Raw genomic sequence first — 10,241 nt, forward strand, 5'->3', positions numbered from 1 at the left:
CTCGTGCAACTAGGTTGAGTGTTTGACAATTGAAACCCCCCAACTCCGATCCCTACTATACATGCCCCCACTTGCCGAGTTTATAACAACTCCATACATAAAAAAAAATTATCTTACTTGAAAAAGAAAAAAATATGATTTGTTATGACGTGCTGACCTACCTAAAAGGTGATTTTGCTAGAGGATGGGTGCAAATTTCCACCATCAATAATCAATTAAGCAATTGCTAATTGATTTTTGATATCTGTAATTTGGGGCAAGAATCAAATCGTAACGTCATAGACGTTTTTCAAGTAGTAGCGTATGTGGACATTTTTTCAAGACGTAACATACGTGGACGTCTTTCAAGGCATAATTAACCTCCAGTAGTCACTATCATTTGAGATTTCTCCATAGAGAGTGATTAAATAAGGAGTAGTACGTAGTTGTTGTTTTTCATCATGTTCTCCCTCTCGATCTGTTTCATATTCCATCTTTAACAAAACATCAGCAGCAGTAGTGGCGGCATCACACCCAACACTAACAACGACAAAGATCGAGTATCCAATTTAATCAATGACACTTTGCTAATTAAGCTAGTTACGTATCACAAAATCACAATGTTGGTAGTTTTTGAATTTGCTTATCTTAATTATTAATTGGTCAGGCGGTGCTAGGCTGTTATGGCATCTATGTTTTAAGGGTATATCATAACAATTGGAGGCTTACAGCTTGGGGCATACATTTAATTTGTTTGTAGCATTATTGCATTACATTCAAGCTAAAGTTCTTTGCTTCAAGTATACTCATTCAAATGAAATTGAGATGAATTGTTAGTTTGGAATTTCAATATTAGAAAAGCTTGGGTGCTTTCGTCTAAAGACCCTAGTATACGTACAATTTGTTGTGTTTATCCAAAGAGTGGTTCATTCTTGTTTAACATAATTGTTTTCGTACATTTATTCTTCCCAATTGGAGTGTCAGTGGGAGATTATTGAAGCTGCTAACATTATTATAGATCAATCCTTTACATTGATTTTGCTTTCTTCTTGTTGTGGACCATGTTCGGTCCAACAAGAACTGCTTAAATACAAGTAAAATGTACAGGATACAAGTTTAAGTAGGTGGGAATTGAACTTCACTTTTGGGAAGTGCAAGTTTGCCCATACAAGCTTAATAGTTAGACCGGTATGTGGTTTACATATGAAAGAGTGTGGAAAGGTGGACTTGTTCACTTCTACAGAACTTAGTTATGTAAGAATCACAGTAATAAGGAGCTACAAATTTAATTTCATGGAATGAAGTAAACCAACCGAATACGGAGTATTAGCACAGCTTCCATTGTACATAAACATCCGAGGACTTTTTTGTGGTGTGCCCTGAATGCTAGATAGTCAAGCCCAAGCCCAGGCGCGGCTGGAGATACTCAAAAGAGTTAATTGGAAGAATGGAACAGAGTGGAGAGGAATAGAGGATTACCTCTCAGATCGATTTTGGCTATTGTTGTTGTTTATTGTGACCTTGCAATAAAAAGGGAGGGTCTTGTTATCTTGTATCATATTTTATGTCAGTTGAGTTTGAATTGCTCTGATAATTTTGAGTGGACTAGTCTAGTTTACTTGGTTTGCATTCTATGCTTCACTTGCACGGATGAAACTGCAAAGGTGTTTAGTGTGTTGGTTCAACTTATCCATCCATCAACCATCAACATCCACCTTTGGCAACAATATATCGCATTAACGCAACTAATGTCTTTCAACAAACAATATATGTTGTGTCATTGCATGTGTGTAAATACCTATGTCATTAAAATCCCGATTTAAATCTTAGAATCTTACGATTTTATGATTTATATATGTTATACGATTCGATTTACGATTCTACCCAATTTTACATATTTCTCTTAACTAGAGAAATCCTTACAAGTTTAAAACATCCCTGCAAAGTTATTATGTATTTGTGTTGTCAATTATTGGTTGTTTAATGGGTAAACAACTATTTTCTATTAATACTTAGGTTTCAAACTCATAATTTGAATATATTTCATTAAATTTGGATAGGACGTCTTGATTATGCATGCTCGTAAAATCTTACGATTCTACAATTTGATTTTACGATTTGATTATGATAGCCCCTTCCGATTCAAAGCGGAATTCCGATTTTGATAACTTTACTAAATACCTTAACTCCTGTCTCGTTGTGCTATGTCATAATTGTTTGATGTTGTATTGTACGGAGTACATAGTAGTACGTAGTGAATACGAGGGTTTATTAGATACTCAAATTTTTTAAAAAAAATATTACCCCTGTGATCAAGCATAAAATATATAACCCTCCCCCCTTCTCTTGGATTTTTTCCCAAATTGAGTTTTATTGGGAAATTATTTACCAAATTGGTCTCGTGGCAAAAGTATTTCCCGAACTAAACTTCTGGGGTGAAACGCGTTTACACCCAGTTTTTTTTTAAAAAAAATTCAAGAAGTAAAACGCTGTCTCAGACAGCGTTTTACTTTGTTTGACTTTTTTTGGCCAAACTTCGTATTTCATAATTTATTTAAAAAGAAAAATACCACAATACTTAAAAACGCTGCCTCAGGCAGCGTTTATACGTTTAAATGAAACGCTGCCTGAGGCAGCGTTTATTGTTCAGGAATAAAATGCAGCCATAAACGCTGCCTGAGGCAGCGTTTCTTGCGGGGCATAAACCCAGTTTCTGGGCGTTTTTCACACTCTCACAACCAAATTTTTCACTCTTTCTCGCACTAAAGCAACCCTCATTCTCACAAACACCGAAACAACCGCCGTTGTCGCCGCCCCTTCCGCCGCTGCCGCCGGTCCTACAACTATCATTCTCACTCACTCACTCTCTAATTCCAGGTAAACCCTAAATTCGTAGTGTAATTTTACATTGAATATTTGGTAGTTTTTGTATGTTGTAGCAAAATGTGATGTAATGTAGAGTGTATTAATTTGTTGCTAATTAGTAATGAAAATGTGAGAAATTGTTGATAATTGTTGATGATAATATAGTACATTATTGAAGAACAATGTAGACGAAATTGTTGATTGCAATGTGATAGTTGGTGATGAAAATAGTTTGTTGATAGTTGTATGCAGTACGAAGAGTTATTTAAATTGGTGATGAAAATGTTGATAGTGAGAATGGGCTTGTCTCGTTGTTGTCATATGAGCTAAACATGTAGGTTCTTCAAATTTGATATAACTTTCCATTATCAAAGCTATGTATGATGTGCATTGTTAAATTAGGGGTTTTTTACGTTGTTTTAGAATTCGATTATCCTTAAATGTGTTATGGTTGTTATGTAGAATATGGCTTCGCAAAATGTAGTGTTGTTATGCCGGTGGGGAGGTGAAATTATGTGCGATGGATCAAATGTTGAGTACAGTGGAGGGAATATGGAACTTATAACACTTGAACCGAACATGACTGTGAATGATCTGATGAATGAGGTTCACAGTAGTATCGGCTCAAACCCAATGAATGTTGAACTGAACCTTAAAATGAGGTGTGAGACTGGGCATGGGGTTCAAGTGTTACCTGTCTCCACAAACAAACATTTAAAAGCTTTGAGAAGCATTGTTACAATGAAGGGTGTTCCCAATGAGATATATGTAGAAACAGTGCCTATATGTACCCAACAAAGTACTTGGGCAGAACAACATCCTACATATGTCTCTGATTACAACACCGCGTCCTTCCAAGGCCCTTCAAACCACATTCCATCGAATGAATATGGGATGGGAACTTTCAGTCGCTTGCTGCATGATGATCAATTTCAGATGTCGTTTAGTCCTCATATAGCATCACCTGCACATGCGGGGGGCTGTGTGACAATGTTCGCCCAATCCGGTCCTTCGACATCAAACACCGTGGCTCCGTCACCGATGCGAGATGAGGTTCAAGAATCACCGTCTAGTTTGATAATGACTTGACGTTATTTATGCTTTACCTTTTATTTTATTTTTAAAACAGCTATGGGCTTGGGAGCACATCCATGTAGGGAGACCAGGTAGGCCTGTTGTTCACCGTCCAGGGCAGCTGGACCAGGACGATCAGTACGCAGCATACGATGCTCCCCCGCTCCCTGAACCCGATCAGGCATACGGTTGTAGGTTCGTAACATTACACTTGTGTACTCAAATTTTGTTATAATTAGCTAGTACAACTTCTTAAATAATTTGTTGTCACAGGTGGGTGGTTCCCAGACTGACACATGCGCATACAACGAGAGGTCTTCTCTACTACTGTGACGCCCTCAACCGACTCACGGATGAACAGGTGGAATCTTGCACTAAATTTGTAATCGTTTGTTTACTCTTTATACTGTTTATTGGCATTGCCCTAACCTATTTACGTTATATCCTTGTTGCAGATGACATGGGATCCCTATTCTGCTGTGTTGGTAGAGGCCATGTCGGAACACTTGCTCGAGCATCGTGCTGAGTGGCTTGCCAGGACCCCCATGATCTGTTTCGAGGTCGTGAAGAGCCACCTACCGGACCGAGTGTTGCGACAGTTCGGACTTCACCAGCCTATCCCCATGCCCCTGTGACATTAGTATTTGCCTCCACGGCATTGACCGTCGTGGAAAGTTGGATACAAACTGGGCACTGGAGCATCATCAATTCATTGAGCTTTGGGACCAGCGGTTGGAGTCCATCGTTGACGGTCACCTGTTTCAGGGTGTTATGGATCCGCGTGATCCTTACATGGTATGGTACAGGCAGATTACACGCCTTTTCATCAACCCTACCTACACCCCACCGTCCACGCACTACCATCCAGCTTATGATGTTATCAGCGGACTTGTGAGTTTTTTCAGTTTCTTGTTTTCCAAAATTATTTGAAATTCTATATCATATTACTAAGTCATGGATGATTACTGCAGGCGGGGGATATGGGTGCGATGGTTGATGCACTTTCAGATGCCTTAGCAGCCGTACCCACCAGAGCCCAGGTTGAGCGGGTGCGAGATATGGGCATACATAGCTTGCAGAGATATGGCCATGGCCATCTCGTCCACCCCAGGGACGATCATGACCCCAACTCCTTCCATTCACAGTTCGACTTCGGACAGAGTAGTGGTGGAGGTCATACTTCGGGCTCTACACAGGCAGAGGCTTACTTCATCCATAACACCGCTCCCGGCCACAGCCAGGATGACTCATCATCTCGCCAGCTGACTCCTCAACCGTCCCGAGACCCATTCACCACCATTCAGCATTACACGAGGCGTCCGAGGCGTGTTCGTAGACGGACGGAGGACACACAGAATGGAGATCAGTTAACTCCAATACATGAGTCCGGATAGTATTAGTTAGTTGATCCTTTTGTGGTACTCAGATATTTAACAATGTTGTATATAACGCTTACATTATTAATACAAGAAATGTTTTCTAAATGACTCTCTGTACAATTTGAAGTTTATTTCCCTTATTTGTCCGAATTTGACTTTTGTTGGTGAAACTATATCTTTTATCTCCGTTATATGTATCAAGCAGCATATATTTGGTCTCCTGCACTTAAAGTGCTGTTTCACGATGGTTATCATGCTGTTGGGGTTGTTTCATGGTTGTCGGTGGTGGTCGATAGTGGTGGAAAGGTTGGGGCTGGTGGTGGGAATGCTCTTGCCTTGTTTAGGGTGTTTTATGGTAGTTTATGGGTGGTTGAGAGTGGCGTCCGGTGGTGGTGGGGGAGGTGGTTGATGGTGGTGGGGGTGGTGGTTAATGATGGGGGTGGTGGGAATGTCCTTGCGTTGTTTAGGATGTTTTGCATTGCATAGGGGTGGTCGAGAGTGGCGGCCGGTGGTGGTGGGGGAGGTGGTTGATGGTGGTGGGGGTGGTGGTTGATGGTGGGGCTGAGGCTGATGCTGCTGGGTGAGGGTGATGTGTAGGGGCAGCAGCAGATTACAGAAACTGCTGGTGATGCAGTCTAGCAGATGCTGCTGGTGATGCAGTCTAGCAGAAAAACGCTGCCCCAGGCAGCGTTTTATGCTTTAACGTAAAACGCTGACTGAGGCAGCGTTTTAAAGCCCATATACATATTCCAGTATAATTTGGCAAAATATACTTAGTATATTTTGCCAAAATACATATCAACAGGTCAACAAGGTAAAACGCTGTCTGAGACAGCGTTTTACTTCTTGAATTTTTTTTAAAAAAAAACTGGGTGTAAAACGCTGTCCGAGACAGCGTTTCACCCCAGAAGCTTAATTTGGGAAATATTTTTGCCACGAGACCAATTTGGTAAATAATTTACCAATAAAGCTCAATTTGGGGGAAAAAATCCCCTTCTTTTAGCGAGGAAGTACCCCTACTAGTTAGAGGCTTACTAGTTACTTTTAACCAAAGAGACTAGTTTGAAGATTCTGGAGGCCTCTAAACTTATCCAAGAGGATTTTTAGTTCAACTCATGCTTAAAAGTTAGTTATCTTACGTTGTCTTGTTGCTCTAGATAGGTAGTATCATTCTAAGGATAAGTATCACCAATGATAATTAAATTATTGTTTTGATTGTTTTCCTACTCGTGATGTTGACACCATTAGTGTTTTAACAAGTTATAGTGACTGGAAATTAATCTTTTAAATTGACATAATTTTGTTCCTAACAAGTATTTTTAGAGGAAAAGCAATATATTCATTATGGCAATACTCAATTCTTCAAAAGATCTTATTAGCCAAAACTTTATAAGAGATAATTCAATTCATATTAAGAAGCTAGATGAAAGTTAAAAGGGTAACAGAACATCACTCTCAATAAACAATATAGTACAAATTATATGCAACAAAGCACACATTGCAATGTACTCTAAGAAATAAGAATACACATTATGTAATGTTACTATGGTTATGGTCCACATTCCTTCACAATGTACAAGTATAATCTTTTTTCTAAAAAAAAAGTATATAGAAGCCGTAATTATTGTAACAATAATGTAATAAGGAAGTTCATATTCATTTTATATTATATTGCTGCAAACTTAGTTATATGAATTGACAAATTGATAACAGAATTGAAGTAGAAAGATGAAGATTGGTTGCATTTATCACGGAAGAAAAATTGAAATGGTAATTGTTTAGTGTACAAGAGTTGACCAAAGCATTAGTAGCTTATGAAGGGATGAATGAGTCATGACTGTGGAATTAGATGAAGAAAGTCGTCGACTAAATACTAAACTCTAATTTATTTGAATAATAAGTATTATTTGGTCTGTGGGTTGGTGTCGTTTTCTGGTCTCGAAGAATATGTAAAACCTATTTTTTTATGAAGACGCCCCACACGACACGCTCTTCCTCCTTCGAGGGGTCCAACTTCAATACTAATCTACATTATTATTTATTCACACCATAATCTTGGATTAGGAGCAACAACTGTTAAAGCACTATCCCTTAATTATAATTACTACCTCCGATTACTTTTATATGCAACTTTGGAATATTTTATATCTCTTAAATAATACTCTAAAGTTGCATATAAAAGTAATCAGAGGTAGTACAATTATTGAGATTGACATTATTATTTTACCCCTTTCCCCTCTTTTATGTCTTATTTTGACACTTTTAATAGGTCTATATATGTCTTATTATTTAGTCGTCTAATCTAATCCATGTTGATTTTGACCACTGTTATACTCAAGATTTTGTTTTTTTTTTTTTTTTTTTTTTTGAGAACAAGATTTTGTTATATTATGAAAGCTCATTTTTAAAAAAAAAAATGAATCAGCACATCTCAAAATCTCATTTTAAAGTAATTAATTAAGATGTCTTATTTTTCTTTATGTTTATCCATTAAATATTACCTTATTAAGTCATTTTCATAAATATTATTCCATGATCATTCTCTACTATAAATTCAACCCTATATACATATAAAAATAAAAAAAATAAATAAAAGAGGGACAAAATCACGAAACTTACTCTTTACAACTCTTATTATTAAAGTAGTTTGTAAACAATCTCCCCCAAGATGTAACAAGAAGTGTAATAAAGACAAGAAAATGAAAGCAAAAAACAGATTATAGCCTTGCTTAGAAGGCAAAACTCCAAACAGATTTAACTAATCACCAAGTAATTTTTTGTGTATTTTTGTAAAAAAAAAAAAAAAAAAAAAAAAAAAAAAAAAAAAAAAGTTTAGGTCCTACTCCTATGAGAGAGGAAAGGAAAGGAAAGGCGGCTAGAACGTGGAAAAAGGTAAGAGGCGCAGTATCGCAGGCGCAGAAAACAAACACTAAACTAATTAAGCTACGGACTACGGATTACTTACCCAACCACTCCTATTCTATTTTATGATTTTGAAATTTTCAACCTCTGCTCTTTTCTTTCAAATTCACAAAACAGATTTCTGGCTTCATATCACTATCTATCCATTTCTTCATTTTATAACTTTGAGATCGGCAATTCCTGTGATTAATAGGAGAGAGAGAGAAAGAAGAAATGGTCCCAAAAGACACTGTTACCTTCAACGTTGGCGGTAAAATCTTCCAAACTACTTCTACTACGCTTGCTAATGCCGGCCGCAATTCCTTTTTCGGCGCTCTCTTTGATGATCATTGGAATCTCAATTTCAATTCTCAATCCAAACCCGATATCTTCATTGATCGGAACCCCCAATGCTTCCGTGTCCTCCTCGACCTTCTCCGTACCGGTGAGCTCTACATCCCCCCTAATCTCCCGGAGAAGCTTCTTTTCAGGGAGGCCCAATTCTACGGCCTCTCTGACCATGTCCGCGCCGCTAAGTGGGGCCCCTTCGATGGAAACTGCCTCCGTCTCACCACCTCTGTCACCGGCCGTGCTCCCGGTGATGGCACTGCCATTCGTGCTGGCCCTGACGGAGGCTGCTGTGTGGCTCATGGCTGCATGGTCCATGTCTATGATTGGTCCCTTCAGGAGCACCCTCCCCTGCATTTGGACTACCAGATTGTCAACGACGTTGGTTGGTTGGATGCTAACCATGTTGTCGTCAGCGCTTGTGAGAGGCTCGGTCGTGGAGACGGTGGTATGGGACTCTTCAACGCCTCTAACGGAGAGCTACGTCATAAATTTCAAGTCCAACATGATAATCAAGTCAAGAGCTTTACTGCAGGTGCCTTGGCTTTCACCCCTTCTGACTCTAACTCCAAAATGATTTACTCCAGCTGCAAGGGCAGAAGCAATGAGTACGGCATTGGGGTGTGGGACCAGGAGACGGGCCAGCAGGTCGATTTCTTCTACGAGCCTTTAGGATGGTCTCTTGGGGATGCAGACAGGCTGCAGTGGCTCCCGGCCTCCAACTGCCTCCTGGTGGCCACCCTTTTTCCTAGGAAGGACAACTGTTACATCAGCTTGTTGGATTTCAGAGCCAAGTCTATGGTCTGGTCCTGGTCCGACATTGGAGCTTCTGGCCCAAATCCAATTTTGGTTGATGACAAGCGTGTCAGAGATGCCATCGCCATGGAGGATGCGAGCTCCATATGTGTTGTCAACGAGTTCGAGGACTTGGGGTTTATAGACCTCAGAAGCTGTGCTTCCAGTGTCAGGTGGAGCTCTAGGAGTCGCTTGGTTAATGTTATGAAAGCTAATAAGAGGATGCAACTTGCAGAGGATGAGCCTTGCTACCCTAAGCTCGCCTTTCACAACTCCCAGCTATTCTCTTCCATGAATGATTCCATTTCTGTATTCTCAGGCCCTGATTGGGTGTTAACCTCCAGGCTTAGGCGTGGATATGGGGGTCCTATTTGCGACTTCTCCATCGCTGGGGATCGACTCTTTGCCCTTCACAGTGAAGAAAATGTCTTCGATGTCTGGGAGGCCCCTCCTTCCCCTCCCACTTTCTAATACAGAGTACTCCATGATTATTATACTAACATACAATTGTAAGTGATTTGTGTCTGTATATAAAAGTATGGATCTATAGTGCCGTTCAAAAACATCTGTAACTTGATTGAGCAGCTCGTTGCTGAGTCTATACAGCCGCTGCTTGTAGTTTAAGGTAAACTAGAAGATATGACATAAGGCCTGTTTCTACAAATTCTATGACTTTTTATAGGGAGATTTCAATAGCAATTCATACTATAATTTCAGAGTTCTGTTAGCAAACACATGCTGCTTATGTGCTACTATTGAACATAATTTGTTCATGAAATACGAGCCTATTTTTTAAACATTTGTTCAACCAATTCATGAGCAGTGTATGTTTATTGATTAAGCTACTGTTAAGTTTCTACCTAATGGGGAAAAAAGACTGAAAACAGCATATTAGGTGCT

The 10,241-nt window shown here is 39.4% G+C and overlaps 1 protein-coding gene across 1 annotated transcript; it reads left to right on the forward strand.

The window, feature by feature from the left end:
* Nucleotides 1-8,096: 8,096 nt before the first annotated feature.
* LOC110726924 (BTB/POZ domain-containing protein At2g24240-like) lies at nucleotides 8,097-10,057 on the forward strand. Its single transcript, XM_021906464.1, has one exon. It carries the CDS (start codon nucleotides 8,433-8,435, stop codon nucleotides 9,810-9,812), a length of 1,380 nt encoding a protein of 459 aa, XP_021762156.1. The 5' UTR covers nucleotides 8,097-8,432; the 3' UTR covers nucleotides 9,813-10,057.
* Nucleotides 10,058-10,241: the final 184 nt, after the last annotated feature.

The sequence above is a fragment of the Chenopodium quinoa genome, unplaced genomic scaffold (assembly GCF_001683475.1).
Source record: "Chenopodium quinoa cultivar QQ74 unplaced genomic scaffold, ASM168347v1, whole genome shotgun sequence".
Lineage (NCBI taxonomy): Eukaryota > Viridiplantae > Streptophyta > Magnoliopsida > Caryophyllales > Amaranthaceae > Chenopodium > Chenopodium quinoa.

Bases quoted from the DNA above. Each gene is read 5' to 3' on its own strand.
- LOC110726924 (XM_021906464.1), top strand. From the start codon at position 8,433: ATGGTCCCAAAAGACACTGTTACCTTCAACGTTGGCGGTAAAATCTTC.